At 41.2% G+C, this 19,468-nt stretch overlaps 1 protein-coding gene across 5 annotated transcripts in view; it reads right to left on the bottom strand.

Moving 5' to 3' along the window:
• Positions 1 to 19,468, bottom strand: part of LOC137261066 (lactadherin-like) — a 257,593-nt gene that overhangs the window by 47,027 nt on the left and 191,098 nt on the right. For 4 of the 5 annotated variants that reach the window (XM_067798729.1, XM_067798732.1, XM_067798728.1 and 1 more), the window contains one exon: positions 15,863 to 16,070. In XM_067798729.1, coding sequence (XP_067654830.1) covers positions 15,863 to 15,929 — 67 coding nt within the window. In that variant the 5' untranslated portion in view covers positions 15,930 to 16,070. Of the gene's footprint in view, positions 1 to 15,862; positions 16,283 to 19,468 lie in introns of those variants that run through there. The other variant, XM_067798731.1, reaches the window with a different exon arrangement.

Genomic DNA, 19,468 nt, shown 5'->3' with positions numbered 1-19,468 from the left:
TTGATATGCAATAAAAGCGACAAATCAATTTCCGGGATCATGAGATATCTCAGTTGCATTACTCAAGCTATATCTTAAGCATGTATGTATAAATCACGACGAAATAGCTATGACACCAGGTGTTCTAAACAGGTTAAACATCAGTCAGAAGTTCAAGCCAGATATCGAGAGAGTGAGTTTATTTTAATGTCGCTTTTAGCAATATTACGGCGGGGGGACACTAGGACCACATGCACAAAGCAATATTAGCATTACGATGATTGTAAGTCTATGTTAAAGTATAGGACTTAGCGATAAGACAGCTTTGTGCAACGAGACAGAGAAATGGGCTTCAAATATTGTAACCAGGTGAGGAATCGAACGTGGATCTTCGGCGTGACAAGCGACCACTTTAACGATTAGGCTACCCTGTCGCAGTTAAGAAATATGGAAGGGACTAAGGCAATCTCTTTGTGTTTAGCGAATTACATAATCTAACAAACCGATTTCTAAAACGACCATAGTCACACGGATACTTCAACCTATATCCTGGTAATGAGTTGGTAACAGTGAAAAAGGGTTTTCCTTAATCATGAAAAAACGCTGCCTAAATGGAGTTAATGTCACTTGTCAGTGTAAAACAGGAAGAAAGCCTGACCCATTCCTGTAATTAATCCATCAAACAATCACTGCCAGGGTACTTGGCGAGACGAAATCACCGGAACATATGTTTTCAAAACGGCCATCAGTCTTCGACGGAAAATGCTACTTGTTGAAGGCATGGGTATGACAGGAAACAAACAAGTTATAATTCTGGTTGATCAGCGATTGACAAGATGACAGCATCGCTGGGCGTCTCCTGGTGTACACATCAGCAGTCCTCTGTCCCCTGAACTACGACCTTCGACCTGGAAGACCTTGCCTTAAATCTGAGTAGCATACTTGAACTTGTAGATGGAAACGCCACATCAACCCAGCCATCAATAATCAATCAATCATCATCAACGTAATCATCCTTAACATATTATTCTTGTCCCATCCCGTATCTGACATTATCGTGATTCCTCGTTTCACTAACCGATCTCAGCACTGCGATGATCGTAATCCAGTAACCAGTCTCACTGAGGCTCCTTTTCAACATCATTCTTTTACGTCTATCAAAATTATATATTTTCAGAGACTAATTACAACCCTTAGACCCTGTGCATATACTTGCAAAAGTCAGTAAGTTAAACATTAATAGTTTCAATGTTAATTTCTAAAAAAAATAATATGTTACAGTTGGGGTCCTGTCCGCTTATCTGGACTTCAATCTTCGAAGGACAGAATTACTATACATCCATAGGCTCTGCATTCAGTACAGCCTTGGAGCAGTGTTACGTGGTACCCTGCGCAGCAAGTTATTTCACCTATAGGTCTGGCGCTGTTCTATCATCGATCTCTGCTTTGTGTGGGATGAAATGCCGAAGCAATACAAGTGTTGGGCTTTTATCAGCATCAGTATGTATGGAGATGCGAAACCTACAATCAGGAAATTTGACAAACCGAGGGGACACGTCTCAAGATAGCGAGTGAGTGAGTGATATTACTTTTACGCTGCTTTTAGCAATATTCCAGCAATATCACGGCGGGAGACACCAGATATGGACTTCACACACACTGCACCCCCTACCCTAGCCACTCAACATTGTGAACTGAGGTGACTTTGATGACGATGGGGCTATTGCACTCAGATGCACCCTGGAACAACGTGAGCTGACGTTTGTGGTTCAAACCCCTTGAAATGCAGTGATAAAAAGTCTTATTTCTTTAAAGTCTTAACCTTTAACGAGTGTAATATAACATCGACCTTCCATCGAATTTCGTACATATTTTCCTGAAAACTAATTATAAATTGTTTATAGTTTCTCATGTTGGACATGCACGTGGCAATTTCATGTTTACACCACTTGGCCTAAACACGAAGCACGGGGCACTTCTATATTTTAGCCTCATTATCAGTTTAATATTACCTCCCTTGTTTAAATAGCAGCGTAGGTGTCACCGTGTGCAATCATCACTTCCGCTCCCACCTGCATGTGTAAATGTTTACCATTTCACTCACTGACGGAGACGGGTTGGTGAAGAGAGCTATAAGAATCTGAAACACTGTTATTGAGGTGCACCTTTCACCCCCATAGAGTAACATCGACACACAGGAACATTTTTACCCATAAAGCCTCGTTTTCGATTGCGTGCTGTTGGCGTCACGTGATACCCACATTCCCGAGATTTACGCTTTTTACGAAGCTAATTTACATGTCATGTCTATGTATTTGCTAGTGGAGTTAATTTTATTCAGAACGGTTTGAAAAAAAATAAAACTAGATCCCAGTTTTGCAACCTTGCTGTATAGCAAGATGTGATAAAAAGAGAATTTAATCAGTTTATTTTTAGTTTAATCACGTACGAAGTGAAAAAAATCCATGTGATGCTCAGTGCGTCTTTCTACGAAGGGTCATGCAGGTTTCCACATCACATGTACGTTCGCAGAGCTGGACTGAAATTTCAAACCCCATAACATCTCGCTAGTTCACACTAGCTAATACAACGACAAATCTACCCCGATATATCGCAGTTGTATAGCTCTAGCTCTCCTGCATGTCACGTTTTTCAAATGCTGTTTTGAATGCTTTGAAAGCTCGATACCTGTGCGGATTCAAATAAAGTTTGAATTAAGTTGAATGTTCCGATCATAATAACCCTTTACAACACAAGTTGTCAGTTATCAATAGTGACTGTGCACTTTTCGCTATAAAGATATTTTAACACAACAATTACGCACGAAAAGCCGTTAACGTCAAGCATGTCGAAAGCCAACGCTTCGCGACAATTACGTTGCCAGTTTCCCTCACATACCTACGTACGACTGGCACGTACCTGCAAGCAGACAACAGTACGTATTCATGTAAAAACAAAATAACTCCTTCAGCGGGACTCTTTTGGAGGGTCGCTGAGCGTCGACCGCACTGTTTATTTGATTAGACAGGCTCTGTTTGAAGTGACGAACGCGTACTTGAGAGACGCTGCCATCAGTGCAATGTTATACTCTTTGCATTCAAAGGGCCATGCATAGCAAAACATTTCAGATGGAATTTCGGTATGCATGTTAAGAGATACAGTATGGTTGTAAAAGATGTGCTATGATTTCAAGAGATTAGAGGATAAGGGAAATATGTGATACCAGACAACGGATTGATGTTTTAAGACCTGCATTATCTGTTCATATAGACATGCATATTAGAAGCTTTGCTTGATTTTCTCACATGGAACTCTTTGTTTTGAATCTGGGACAAAAGAACAGGTTGTTTTCGATGTTCTGTGGTCAGACAGTTGGCAAACGCATGTCTAGTTGTTTTGGGTTTTTTTTTCGTTTTTCCTTTTTTTTTTTTTTTCTTCAAATATCACTGACCTACCGCTGGATGCTAAACCAAACTTCGGTAGAGGGTAGAGTCCATATAATATGTGCCTTTATATATTTAGGTGTTCATGCTATCACCCTTTCATCTACCGGGTACAGATTCGAGTAATAAAAATGAAAAACGTTAAATCCCGATCAGAGACAGTTAAAGGAAGTGACAAATACCAACGAACGTTGAGACTCGAATCCATGTCATCGATAAGCCAAGGAAACCTTTTCACCACAGGGCTATCCCGTTCAAGCCTTAAACATCTCCTGCACCTTATTTTGTGGATCGTAGTGTCCAAACTTAGATGTATTTGTTTATTTTAAGTAACTGCTACAGAATCAGAATTCAAATTCGAAGTCTTGGATAAGACAAAGAAACCCCTTCACCACAGCACTACAATATTCAAGTCTTTTAAATCCCATCTACCTAGATGTGGATCATGGTATATATGTCCACCACAAACAACAGAATCAGACATCACAAGTACAGATCCGAACCCAAGTCTTCGATAAGACAAATGAAACCTTTCACTACTGCGCTACCCTGACCCTGCATTAAAAATTTCATCTAACCCCGTGAATAGTCGTGTCGTATCTCAGGGAAGTCTTTTCAGCACAAGCAGCAGTTACAGTATCGAGGACGGCAATGCTTTGATAGTCATGAACCTACGAAACCTAAGGCTGTGAAGCCCTGATCCAGAGTGTTTACAATAATGACTTGAATGTGCGAACAAGTATAACCCTCAAGCTAGGAACTCCACGGTTTGATCTGAGATCGCTATGTCAACATTGACATAAGTGGATTACTACTTATGAGCATTCATAACCTTTTAAGTTGTTACAATATCGTGGATAGGCTTCGCACACACAAAATACTATCTACTTGTTGAAGGTCTTGCTGCCTGTGAATAAACTGCTGTCTGATAAAATCTACAGTTTGCTCGCGTTTGGAGATGGTCATCCGATCGGCATCAACAGTCAGCTTGAAACAAAACCTACATAAGTCTGCATCTGCTTATGTAAGCCTGTTGAGCGGTATGCGTAGGTCGACGAACGCGTGTGGATCATGCAAGCTCTCACGGCATCTCGACAGTGCGATGACGAAGCATCTCCACGTGACATCCAAACTATCCTATAAGATGGTGGGGTGGTCTAGTGGTTGAAGCGTTCGCTCGTGACGCCGAAGACCCAGGTTCGATTCCCAACATGGGAACAATGCGTGAAGCCCATTGATTGTGTCCATCGCCGTGTTATTGCTGGAATGTTACTGAAAACGGCGTATAACCAAACTCACTCACTCACGCCTCACTCAAGATGGACAAATACACGTAACTACAAACAAATCTCTCCAGGTTCAGGGGTCACTGGTCTTCCGACGGCTCCTTTACAATTTAAATGGGTTTATTTGTCACATTCAAAATTATATAGGATATGATATGATATGGTGCACATATCCACGCAACTGTTACATGCTCAAGGTGCCGGATTCTCCCCTCGATCACTGGATGTCTACATCAACGGCACATAGTATTATAAATCTCAACTCCCGGGTATAATAAGCTCTTGCACCCACCAGACGCGCCAAGTTATCACGGCTTTCCCACCCTGAATATATACTGGACAAAATATGTTAGGGAAGTTGGTATTTTTATGACAGATATTTCAGTGTGTCAATGAATAAATAGATCATTATTCATAATTTCAAAATTTACATATATCCCTAACTATATGTTCAGTATATATTAAGAGACTTGCGTTAGTCTAACTACAGACAGCAGCGGTAAAGAAATACCACGAGGGACGCCTATTAAGTATCGTCTGCTCTAACGGTTCGTCTGCCCCCTTAACAGGAAGTGTTGATCACGCCTGCGCATACTTCAACCTGTTTGCAACATGTAACAAAGCAGCAGGTTTATCCATTCTCGTTCTGTACGTACATGCTTCAGCCTATTGTTCCCCGACAGCTGTGTTGCTGAGAACGTTCCCATATTTTCTCTATTGTAGAGACTCGCTTCTTCCGCGCTTTGTTGGAACAATACGTCAAGATGTTCGGCGAATCCCCGCTATTTCTGTACTCGTGTTTACCCTCGAAGGTTCTCATCTCCTCACACCACTGCGCTGCAAGCAGATTATCGTCCTGAATAGTTCCGAGCGGGTGGACCTTTGCTTCTTATGTCGTCTTTGCGGAGTGCATAGCCATCCGCCGTCTTTATCTACCCATATATACAACCCCGACATCATTTCTCACGACCAGGCCTATAGAAATTGCTTGTCATTTGGGGTGTTTTTCGTTCTAACAATTTTGACATATTTCACATTTTACACTCGTACTGACAACACACTGAGGATGGCGTTGAAAGGCGTTCGAGACGAGGTTTTAAAGAACGGGGTATGTTTACAGAATCCATTTACAACAGCCTGTTTAAAATGTAAAATGTCATTTCCACAATCTGACATCTTCATTCTGACATCATCTTTCAGTTGTGTTGATGTTAGTCCTTAGATACTTTCCTTTTGAAAACTTCTTTGACAATGATCTGTTATCAATCTACCATATGCTTTCAGGATTGTAAAACGTTTTTCAAACACTTTCCTGAAGACATATGGATTGGACGAGAGAGACGAGGACCTGCCCGAGGGGTGGTATTCAATACGATGTCGTACTATTCAGAAATAGCATTTCGTTTCAACATCTCTTAAAAAGCTTTTTCATCTCTTCAGACTTAAAGAAAACACTTGCCTAATTTAAAGCCACAAGAAGCCGACTTCAGTCGAAAAAAATGTACCGAAAAAAATGGGTGTAGCCTTTCCAATATAAATAAGCATGCTCCATCTTCCCCCGAGATGTACGGAGCAAGACCGTTTGGGTGGATTTTTGAGTCGCATGTTCCGGTGAGTTTTGAAGTTTCTTGTAAGATGACGTTGAGTTTCAAAGAAACAACTGCGCGGTTTCTCTTCAGGAATGGAGTGAAATGAATATTGGCCACTGTTGCCGTTAGAACCAGATGCAGATAGTTGTCCGAAAATGTTCATGTGATTTTGTGTGAGTTAAAGCGCAAACTTCAGCGACAGAGTAAATAAAGCACTATTTTCACATTATATCAAACCTTGTATATAGTTATGAATGGGGGACGGTTGTGTAGCCCAGAGATTAAAGCGTTCGCCTGTCACGCTTAAGACACGGGTTCGATTTCTAACATGGGTGAGTGAGCCCACATGGCTAATCGAACCAACATTTTCTTCTTGCGATCCTTTATTCCGTACCTCCAGAAAAGACAGTTTATCAACACACACACCAGAAGGGTAAAGACTTTGCACATGCCAGATGAAACTAATTTCTACATAATATTCCCTCCCTTAACAAAAATATCTGCTCAATGTATCTTTACATGACGTCTGTTTCATGATTCGTCGACTGTTCATTAACAGATGCTACAAAACCCCGAGCATCCAAAGAACACCTGTTGCTGAATCTTCCAAAGACATACGTGTGTTTTCATGCCCTATGATTTTAATATTTAATGCTTAGTAATTACTTGGTAAACTAGAAACATCACCAGTTTCGCCAAGAACCATTTGATCTCGAACGCCAGTGCGAATCTGTGAACCATAAAGGTCCATCTATCGACATAGTAGACTCAGCAAGCTCCCTGGGGTCATCCTGCCACGCAAGTGCAGATACAACCCCCTATCAGGACGATAAGCGGCCCTCACTCTCTCCCCCTACGTTACCACCACCTTAAAGTACGGTTAACAAGGTGAATACGAGGCTGCTTGGTATACAACGAGGCCAACCCACCTCACGTTATCAAAAACGAGATAACGACATGTTCTCGCGTGAAAGTGCGAGATTTTACACCTTCTGTATCAACCGCCATTAGTAGCATAAGCTTTTTGATAGAACCGCTTTAAATCGATTCAAAGGGACTGGATTTGATTGTCAGAGATTTATATGCACTCCCTCTTTGTTATGTCCAGGTGGGGATGGATATAAACGTTGCGTCCGGTCAACTGCTTGTCGTATCTAGGTAAAAGATACAACATTAAGCCCCATGCAAAGGCTTGATAAAGTTTGTTTGTTAGAGTTTCTGCTTGGAGACGGTGCTTGGTATGCCTTCTCGATTCTGTGCCATGCTTTTATTGACATTTCCTCAACCATGAAAGGACATCAACATCGCTGCATAAAATACGTTCTCGTTGTGTATGTAGTATTATACTCTCCATGTTTGTGTGTTAGGCCGTCCATATATAATTGTTTTATTGCCGATTTATGAATAAAATAAAGAAAATTTACGTAAGCCTATGTCATGCTGTGACGTAAAATATCAACGATAAACACTTTGCGATGTCTGTCTTCGGAGGCCAGTTGTTAGTACGTCTTACGCCGCACTATTCAAATCATATGAAAGTACTAAGTCAATAATTTTAGTCAGGAGCAGTGTTAGTGAGTGAGTTGCCTTTTACGCCACTATCTCAAAAGCAATATCACTGTGAGGGACACCAGAAAAGGGCTTCACACACTGTACCCAGAATCAAACCCGCGTCTTCGGCGCGCCGAGCGAACGCTTTAACTACATGGCTTCCTCTCAGACAATCCCCAGATTGCTGTTATGAGCATCGATACAGTACTAAATAAAGGGGTTCAAACTGAACAGGACTTACTAATCAAATGGTAACGTTGTATCGGCAATTCTAAATCGAGTTAGAATGCCAGATCGCTGCTTATTGCCAGACTATGGCGACGTACGTTGCCCGTGCAACGAAGCTACGTCTCTCTTTCCCAGCGTTGTTTACCGTGGGGCAATAGCCCCGAGCGGTCGCTAACATTATCTTGTATGCCCACGTACAAACCCAGAAATCTCCCACGACAAACGCCTGGCCAGTGATTTTCTCATACCTATATATAGCAACGGTAATATTTTTTACCCAGACTTACTATTTGCTTACGATGTGTCATGGAAGTTTTAACTGTTAATGCATGAAGGACAGCCTACATGGTGCGGTGGATTAAGTGTGTGCTTGAGCGAGATGTCGGTGGTCGATTCCCACCACGTCACATCAAACTATTAAAACATGGTGCTTGTTGTCGCCCTGCCTGGCGCTAATAATAATTATTATTATAATAATGTGATCACTTGTGTATAACTATGAACTCCACGTCGCAGTGATATTCTCATACAACATGACGGACATTCCTACCCTGAATAACCCAAGTTGTTCGAAGGTTAATCGTCGTATTACTTATACCACCGGGTACCCATTTTCTGCTGAGTGAACAGGACATGGTAAAAGAACGGGTTGGTTTCATTTATCCGAAAGGTTATCCACGTGGTATCTCACTGGGATAGCGGCTAAAACCTGCATAGATTCGGAATGGTTCAATCATTTATAGACCTATGTCATACGGCTAGTATTAAACGAATAAAACAACGATGCATCGCAGCCGAATGAAAAATAGTTTATCTGTGTAAAACCGCAATAAGAGAAATATATTTCACGGCTACCTGTCAACATTAAACTCAAATCATGAAAAAAAAGGATGGATATAATGAGTTGCTCATTGTACAAGAGGGGCGGTGTTTAAAAAAGCGAGTGAGTTTAGTTTTACGCCGCACTCAGCAACATTAGGAGCCTAGTGGATAAAGCATTCGTTCGTCAAGGCGAAGACCAGGATTCGATTCCCCACATTCTCATTTCTGCTGTCAACTACAGTGATATTCCTGGAATGTTGCCGAAAGCGGCGTAAAACCCAACTTACTCACTCTTCGGACAAGAATAGAACAATTGCTTTGAGTAAGTCTGTCAGTATGCAAGGTCCTTACAGCTGAGGTCGAAACAAAGCTAACTGAATGATCCCGCTTCATATAACACAATATCATGTCACAGTTTGAAACCAAAACATCCCCGGGTTCAAAGATGTCAAACATACACCAGTTCATCTGTTCAACCAGTGCAGGACGCCAAATGTCACAGCCTTGGGAGTACGAATACTGGGCTTATTAGCTCACCAATCGTGCCAGTTAATGAGACTTGACACCGCTGGTGTAAAAAAGCGAATCTTTATTACCCAAATTCAGAAATAAATGTAGCATTTACCAACTCAATACCAATGTGGTCCGATAAAGACTGATATTTAACCAGCAGTCGGCATGTACACACCACTCGTCCTAAGAAAAGCACTAGGAGAGACTCCCCTTGCGTAACCCCACAAGCTGGAAATTAAGGGCGAAGAATGAGACTTGTTCCTGCATCTACAAATCGCGCGGAGTTTTGTTGCTCAGAGCCCCCTGGGAAATGTAAATATGTGAACGCCTTTATAGACACTGAATTGTCGAAATTCATAGGAAATAATACAAAATTTCAGCACGACCTTTAAAAAGTTGTTTTATTATTTTCGTGGTGTGATATCACGGAGCGCGGGTTATCTTCCCACTGGTTTATGTGGTAAGATTCAATAGGCTCAGTCGGTTCACAAAACTGATAGGGAGTTGCAACAAGCATTTGGGTTCTGAAGTAGGTTATACCTGTGTGTTACCTCATTAAAGGTAAGATTCAGCGTATATGATTTTACATCTCTGAAAAATGTAAAATAAATATTGAATGTCAACAGTATGGTGCTGCAAATCAAATGCATGCGTCATTTTTTGTGATGAGTTTATGTAAGGTGTTACTTGGTAGTGGGAAATGTCACTTGGCTCAATCGTGGGATGCACGTTTATCATTGCTGTGGTGAGATTATCGGTTGGAGGGAATGCTGAATTATAGAATTGAAGATGTAGAGAGTGCGTCTGGGTTGTCACTGCAGTAAGAGCGTCAGATTATACAGATGTCAATGTGGAGAGGGTGTAGGATAGTGGAGGTGTCGGTGTATGGGAAGTGTCGGATTATAAAGATGTCGGTGTATGGAGAGTGTTGGATTGCAGAAGTATGGGTGTAGGGAGAGTGTTAATGAGTAGAGGTATCTCTTAGTGAAAGTGTTTGATAGTAGAGCTATCGGTGTAGGCAGAGTGTCGGATTATAGGGATGTCTGTGTGAACAGTGTATCCAGTTTAATAGATGTCGGTATAGAGAGAGTGCACATGACGATTTACAGAGATGCAAGTGAAGAGAGAGGGTGGAGAAGAGATAGAAGTCTAAGGTTCTAGAGATTAATAATTTTGCGTCGTATAAAGTACTGATTCAGGGAGACTTGCGGCTTAACTTGACGCAGAGCGAAAATAGAATTACCGAGGCCAGTGACATGCTCAGTACCTAAACTTAAACAACGGATTGTATTCAACATTAAGACTCCGTGCAGCCCGTGCAGATCTTCATTACCATTGTCACCAGTAATACATGCGCTGTCTCGGGTCACCACAATGCAGGTGCCCGTTCTTTCATCATCCGTCTCACGTGCCGAAAACATTAACAGAGGATGAGGTGGCCATCAAAATGTCCAGATTTGACATAAAAGAGTCTCAAGCAAGGGAAATCAATCATATTGGCTTTGTCTTGCTTTTTGTGAGGAGAATAAATTCATGGAATATTAAAAGAATATGAATGGAATATGAATGGAAGATGAAAGGCTAAAGGTTGTTTAGATTTTCGACTCAAGTTAGCCTTAACAACCGTTAGAACGCTAAGATTCATCTCCATTGTTCTGACTAGGGGGTCACAGACCGAAGCTCTAAGGGCAGTGTCGTTAAATAATTTTTATATTTTCACCAGAAAGGAAAAACGGCCCGCCATTAATGTTCTTATCTTCAGCCTCATCGTGCTTCACAGACCCGCAAGGTAGTCTCTGCTACAGAGGACACGAAGAAGAAAGGCTTATATCTCTGCCCGGTAGTTGTGTTCACCAACCCAAGCAACCCCTCTTATCCCTGGTTAGCGTCAAACAACGTGGTTCAGGCAGTTTACCCTCAATTTCTCTTTTAATGCAAGGTGACGTGCTCTAAATATCTTGAATATATAAGTAAATAGCCTATAGAAAGGTAGATGGAGAGGTTCAGTAGGTAGCAGTGTTGTTGCAGGTTAGGCTAAACGAAGGTTGCCGACTTGAGGAATCATTTGGATCAGCAGTTTTTAGGTTTTGAAAGCGCTAGGAATTGTAGGTATACAGAGGAAATCTGCGTGGAAATGTGAACCATTGCGGGAATGGGAGTGGGGAATTGTGGGAAGTTACAGGCGGTTGTGGCTAGTGAATTGTGGAATTGTGGGTAGTAACGGGGGAATTATTGTTGTCGGAAGGGGGAATTGTGGGTAGGAATTTGAATTGTGGGTAGGGACGGGTGGAATTATGTGTTGGAACGGGTGGAATTGTGGGTAGGAAGGGAGAAATTGGGGTAAGAACGGAATTGTGGGTAGGAAGAGGAGAATTGTGGGTAGGGATGCGGGGAATTGTGAGTAAAGCAATAGGTAAAGAGTGAAGTACGACACCAACATGTCTAAAGTTGTGATACTAGCGACACAGATCGAAACTGATCGATCGCCCTTGTGATTTTGATAACACAACGGTTAAACTCCATGCATAACGTTTATTATAACAAGCGGTCAGTAGTGAAGAGTCTTCAAAATGGTAAAGAGAAATTATAACCTTCGTTCCGTACGTCCAGTTGAAGCGTTGTTGAATACGGCATTAACGCCACCGGGATTATTAACGTATCTATCGCCGTCGTTTGAAACCGACAATCGCAAAATACATACGTACTGTAAAATGCAAATACGTTACGTCGATGACGTAACGTCAGGAAGCCTACATCTTCTTATGACTTGAATATATACCTGTTTCCAACTGAACAAACACTGTAATCTCAATCCATGCACTTGTTGGCTCATATCAACCGCCACCCAAACGCCCAAGCTCATAAAACATATATTATATCAATCTAAATACGAAAAACACCTAGCCAGAGTCATCACCATCAAATACGTCAGTTCATCTATATAAACTATCTACATCAGCTTGGACGCGTTTTCGAGATTTATCACAAATGCTCGTTTTATCCTTCTCATCTCACTGCGCATGTCACGTTCGAGGCATTGTGGGTAGAAAACAAGGCAGGTTTTCTGTGTTTTCTTGGTTGTACCAGGTGCGAAGCTAATCAGCTATGGTTGAGGAGGTTCCACAGTCTTCATTTCTTTCCATGCTATTCACATGACAAACTTTGAAACCGTTTCTTTTCACTAGTTGTGGACGCTAAATGTTCTTTCTTCTCATTAGGATATGAAATCGGGAATCTTTTCGGCGCATTCAAAAAATGAATATAGAACAACTTCCTGCTCAACTAAAGCAAGGGGTAGGGTGGGGTGGGGCGGGGCGGGGTGGGGTGGGGGTTCTGCTGCGGTGATAAATACATACACGTTAGGATTCCTAATTTGTTAACTACAATTGAGTATTCACGAGCATACACAAACACCGCTGTGTCGAAGTTAAGTGACTTCCGTAAATACTTCGAGTTATCCGTAGTTCGACACAACAGAAGAGATTGATAACAATATAGTTTGTGGGGGAAAGATTTTAATATCGAGAGAAACGGAAAGTCGAGACATCAGAGGTCGACCCTATGACGTTTGTACATGTTTTAACGTCAGTCTTTCTTCCAAAAGGGGAGGAAGGGCAAACATATTTCGAGTTACGCTATGTATGGAGATTGATCGAGAAGGGAGGGATATGAACAACAGTATCATTTCGAGATATTTAGGTATCGAGAATAAAGAAAAAAGTTCAAGATCAGAAATGTATTAGACATGTTTCGAATTATCCATAGTTTCAGAATTTATAGAGAAAGCTATAACTTACACGACAGCATTACCTCGAGCAACGGTTCGAGATAAAGGTACGTAATAATTGCACTGTAAGTGCTGTCTGCTACCATCAGGGACGACCGACAGACCGACAATATTTCGAGTTATCCAAGGTTTCGGCATAGATCTGGTATCAGTCGAGTACAGAGTGTGGATAACAAAACAGGACCACTGCCAGATATATAATAAGTCAAGATGAAGAGGCTGTTCCGAACCAGTTTTCCACATTCCAAGTATTGTCCATCCGCAACCTTTCCAGAAGGATGAGACATAAAAGTGATAATTCGCAATATGCAGAACTGTAAACAAGAAAGAGGAAGTGATTTCGACATAGACTGACGACAATGCCTAAATCGCGGGTCTCTCAGTAAAGATATAGTTGCCAATGGTCGGTTGTGATTTCGACGATTCGAATTCGTTATCCTCAGTCAGGGCGGTTATGTGGAATAACTGAGGTCAGCGTTAAATTGCATGCTGTGTAACACGGTGATATCCTTTGATTGACAATCCAGAATGGTGTCCTATAACAATACCGTCGCTGACAAAGGGATAAAATTGCAAATACAAACGTTGTTCTATCACATATGACTCACACATGAGGTGTTACATCTAAAAGTGTATGAATAGTAAACAAAATTTAATCATAAACTACACGCTCAAAACACCACCTACCCCCACCCCATTTTCACATCTACCGTAGCAACCTTCCCTCACTTACAGTCTTCATTCGTGTTATTGCCAACAACAAACGAGAGTCTACGTTCAGCGTCTAAACCAATTAAGGTTAATAAAACAAAATGGGATTGTTTGTCTCATTTCAGTTCAAAATAGATTCGCACGATCGCAGCAAATATGTTTGCTTTCCTGATGATAGTGAAAAAATAAACGCTTAACCTGATTCACCTTCAGCGCACATCCCCGAAACACCTAGATTTTACCCGTTCCATTAAAATATGCGAAAACAAACAAAACCCGACTGCGAGAGCGGGAAAAATTAGTGTCAGGTGCGGGAAAGTACATTATCTTAATCCAAATTCCGCCTCCATCCACGTAAACAACCCTTATTAACCCCAGCCCCTTAACAAATCATCATGTCTTCGTTCCCCTTAGCCCTTAACAAGATCCGCGCGTACCCACATTTCCCTATGATCAGAACAGGCCTCTTGGAAGGCTGTGTCAATAACTTAGTGGCTGAGACAACCGACCTCCACACACACTCACACACTCACACACTCACATACACTCACATACAATTCGCATACTAATCTGTAGAGAAAAGAGAAGGAGAAAACGAGAAATAAAAGACGCGAGAAGAATATGCTGAATCTAAGCCTCCCTACAAAACGGAACGTTGAGGGTAGTCACAAAAGCGAACAGCTGCCGGGCGCCTTTAACGACGGTTGGGGTGGATCGTCGCAGCCAGAGAAAGTAGGGGTGCAGGCGCGGACTGAGAATAAACCAGTTTACCCATCGCTATACGGAGAGATGAGGAAGGTGGCTCCACACTAACATGGGTTGAAATTACGACGGATCTTTGCCAGATTAATGTATTTATTCTTGTACAGACTGTTTAGTCTGGGTAAATATACAAGCCAGTAACAGTAGACAAGCCACCAGTGACACAATCCTAAGATTACACTTCATCAGTCTTTTGATATCTTTACAACTAATCGCTAAATAAGTTTATGTCTCAACACAAGTGAGCAAAAAAACGACATTTAAATGATTTTAGTCAGAGATGGTAAATCCGACAGAGATTTACACTATGTCTATTTAAAATAAACAAAGTCTAATTTTTACGTGAAATACTTTCTCAAATCTGTTAAATTTGTTTGAGGTATTCCCAAGTTCCAGTTGTAAGACGTTCATACAACCACACTCTCCTTCAACACTTCAAAACCGCATAACGCGATCGCGGTCTCCTCCGATAAAACAGGCACACGTGATCGTGATGGCGTTTTTAAACGCCTTCAGCGTTCACGAAGTACTCAATACTATTCCAGTTTCACCACTCCTAATGTAACGATTATAACCCCGAGTTAGAGATAACAAGTGCCGAATCACCTGCTCTACAACTCGTTCAGATTCACCGTGTACAGGCATACACATAACACTCGACGACATCACTGGCATAAACTCCAACACAAACTCACGACAACGTGTACAGCATGATAATAATTAAAATCCATCTGTGACTAGGTTTGTAATGTGATATGTTAGAATAACACACTTGCAAATTATTGAAACAATTCGTTTCGAATTTATCATTCTAATCATAAACAAAGAGTAAGCTACGTACACAACCAGGTTACCGTGTGGACAAAGCGGATCTCATTTCGTAATTCAGGGAATGTGTTTGAAACCGAAAACTTTGCACTTTGACTCGCTGTCACAAATAACCATACACATTCATGCGCCGCTCTGCACGATTTTATAACCTCCCGCTATATTTGTGTATATTTTAACATATCCCTTGCTACTCACAGACATCATACTCATTTAAACGCGATTTTCAGCTAACGAACTCTCTCCCAAATGTTCTTTAACAAGAATGCGCCTTTCGGTTGGTAAATATGCAAATAAACATCGAGATGCAAAATAACAAGATATTTTCAACAGAAACGAAATTGAAAATCACAATGTACTCACCACTTGCAAGAGCAGTCCCACAGAATATTGCCAATAACGAAAACACGTACAAGTTGGTGTTTTTCATGATGCTGCGATTAGCTGAGGTATCCAATTACAGGTATATACAAATCCAGGTAAACGGGTGTTAATCACTTCCAATATGTTCACTCTATCTCTCCAACACCCAAACGTTCCGCTAATGCTTCCGTTGTCTCCAAACTTGCATCTGGAAGTCAAAATGAAGATATTCACAAAACAGCCACAATTAAAGTAAATAAATCCTTTGGCTACCTGTCCCAAACACAATTAGCAATTAAGCACACTTTGGTAGTACTTGAGGGAGAGTTAAGGTAAGTGTCGTCCTCGTTCCGAGCCGAGCCTGAGCAAGCAGCCCGCATGTTTCACGGCACGCTGAGTTTGTGGGCATGTTGAAGCGAGCGAGTGGCTTTGTATTGCTGGGCGAGGGGCGACCTCACTGGCTGAATCAAGCCCGACGCTTCACGGAGACTCGAGTTAACCATGGAACATATACGTTACCTGAAGATCAGCCGATATTCGCATGTTTCAAATGCTTCAAATTTAACACCTGTTTTCCAGACCACGAGATTCAACGGGTTTTGAATCAACATGTTGCTGGTTCACGTTGGTGATAATTTCTGAACAATGAAAATGTTGAGGACGTTGTTAGTTGTGTGGAAACTAAAGGAATTTGTTGTTTATTTGTTGTTTAGATGGGGGAACATCTGTTTTGTTTGACATAGAAAATACCAATTCTTATTTCATATAATACGAAAAGTGACTGAGAGTCGTATTTGAGATATACCATCAACACCTTGCTATAGCTACTGACAATGGTTCATTAGAGCTTTATAGATATATATTTACCAACAAGTTCATATCGTGTTAGGTCACAGGCATCTCTCTACACGGGATGTTAAACAATCATTTGAAATAACATAACTTGTTCAGCATTTCGTAATGTATTCAAGTCATCCGTTGTATTGTAAATCTAGTCGATATCAAAGAGAGACCGTACATACTTGGCGCCTTGTATTACACCTGCGGACATAATATACATAATCCTTACACTATGTCGTACATGGAGTGGACGTGCAGGTTTTAGTGTAAATACGATATTAGTTATCTCGCCGTGCCTCGACAGTTGGACAAAATTGAGAAAAAAACTCCGTAGACAAATGGTATTCGTTGCATATACGACGCGCGTTCTATGAACGCAGAGCTAAAACTTTACATAATTGTAATCTGGGCTAACATGGAGTGAGTGAGTTTAGTTTACGCAACTTTTGGCAATATTCCAGCAATATGTTTCACATAATGTACCCGTGATGGGAATCGAACCCGGGTTTTCGGTGTGACGAGGAAACGCTTTAACCAGTAGGCAACCCAACACCTTATTAACACGGAAACCTTGATAGTGATACATAGTTAATAATGTGATGTAAAAGCGCAACCGAGCATAAAACAGGGAGTCTCCAACATTTTCCGAGCCAGCTTGCAGGGGAGATTACTCTCTTTACCTGTTAACAGAAATGTTGGGTGTCATTCTGGTTGTACGACGCTTCGGGTGGTATTTCAGCCAAATCGCAGCTGTCAGATTGGTGGAAAGATATACCGAAGTGATGAAGGTGTCATACGTTTACCACCTCGACGAACTGTCGAGAAACTTAATGAGGGAAAAGTGCAGATAGGCCGTTTCTGGCAAAAACAATAGACGCAACCCTGCAAAAGCATTTGACGGCGCGATCAGAATTATTATACAGTTATTTAGAACGATTGCGTGAATGAATTTCAATCTTCAATATGATACTGTTCTTTGTACTGTTTTTTTAAGCATTATGCCAAAAATACAACAGTTACAATGGATGATTTTTTACGCTGCTTTGAGCTCAAATAGGACTGTGGTCAAAGAGCGCCCTTCACCTTTCCCTGAACAATACAACCAGGAGCACAACAGAATGACGTTATGGAGATGAGCGACTTATGCCGAAAGAATGAAAACGGTTGTTCCAACAGATTTCGGCTTATGTTTAATCAATTTTTCTTTAAGGATGCAATTTTTGTTAAGTGATTTGAGCATCTAATGAATAAGAGGTGTCAAATGAACAATCATAGTATTTAAAGTCAATAAAAGTTGAACTCTTCTCGTTTTGACACGGGTGTTTCGACACAGTTATGGTGATAAAGGGAGACAACCTGGAGCTAATATGGCTCTAATTCTCGAGCTCTGAGCGAGAAGTTGACGTTTTTTGGATGTAAGTGTTTAGCTACACTGTCTGTAACAATGCGGTCAGGTTGGTTACGCGTAACATGACGCTCGACTTCTTTGTATCGGGTAGATGGCATTTACACACCCTGGAGTGGAGTTGGAGTGACAGATTGGATGTCGTGAGAGAGAGTCAAGATGTACAGGACGTTATTCAAGTACAAAATATCTCGTTTCTTTCAGATTCACAGAAAAACTAAAAATGCTACCATTATCTTCATAATAAAGTGAAAATACGGACCAAGGAAGTATAATGATTCATAGCTATGTTTTCTCGGGTTCAAAATGTTTTGACGGTTGAGTACGCTCGGATCTTATTACATTGGTTGGCGTCGAAAACCCGCCATGGCGAAAAATAACGTTTTATAGCTTACCAACCTTGCCCAGCTTTTTGAAAAAATACAAATAATTGTAATTTTATATGTGACATTTACAGTGCATAAGAACTTGAGTATATGTCCTAGTGTTTAACAAACGTCTGCCATATTTGGCGGTACAAGGGTGCTTTTTATATTTTCACACTTCCGAAACAGCATACCCTACGATGTAAATATATATTTATTACATTGTGAACGAGGAGCGAACCTGGAGAATTATGGTTTAGAATACGGACTAGAGTGATTAACTTGTTCGGGTTATCGAGGTCCGCTGTTCTTTCCCAGTACTCACTGCACTAACTCGGATTTTACATTGAAATAAATTCTCGGAGAGACTCTGAATGTAACTGCTGTGTTTGGGCTGATTTTTGTTGTTGCTTTTTAAAATTTTACCATGCATGACTTACCACGCGAAACGCAAATTGTAAATTCTAAAACTCCAGCCTTGATGTTACAAATGCCGGAGTATTTTGACTAGATTTATTTAAAAGACCGAATGCACTGACAGAAACTTAAGAGGATGAAATCCTATTGCATAAACACGCGTAACACCGCGCCAGGCAGTACGCTTCCCAGTCTTCCGCCATTCTCCACGGTTTGACTGGAGACAGTCTGTATAACGTATGTACCTATATCTCCTCCTTGAGAACGCGTAACTGTCAGTCTCGCCCATCCATTGTGCTACCTCACTGACGACATATCATACTTGAATTTCATGCGCACTCACGCGAAGAGGAATTATCTTCTGAATTACCCCTTGTAGGTTTGGAAGCGCCCATAATACCATCTGGAGTGAGCTATAAGTATCTGACGTTAAGACATACACGTCAACAAACATGTTTTGGTGACGGCCTGCCCTACCAAGACTAAACTTAGTCTTCCTCTTTTCATAACGCCCTTGACAAACGGCGATAGTACTTCGCGCTCTAGGAGTAATTATTCGGAAATTATTCATCCCGTGAA

The sequence above is a fragment of the Haliotis asinina genome, chromosome 14, assembly GCF_037392515.1.
Source record: "Haliotis asinina isolate JCU_RB_2024 chromosome 14, JCU_Hal_asi_v2, whole genome shotgun sequence".
Taxonomy (NCBI): domain Eukaryota; kingdom Metazoa; phylum Mollusca; class Gastropoda; order Lepetellida; family Haliotidae; genus Haliotis; species Haliotis asinina.
The sequence above is the reverse complement of the archived record's forward strand: the minus strand, read 5'-3'. Positions and strand labels throughout refer to the sequence as shown.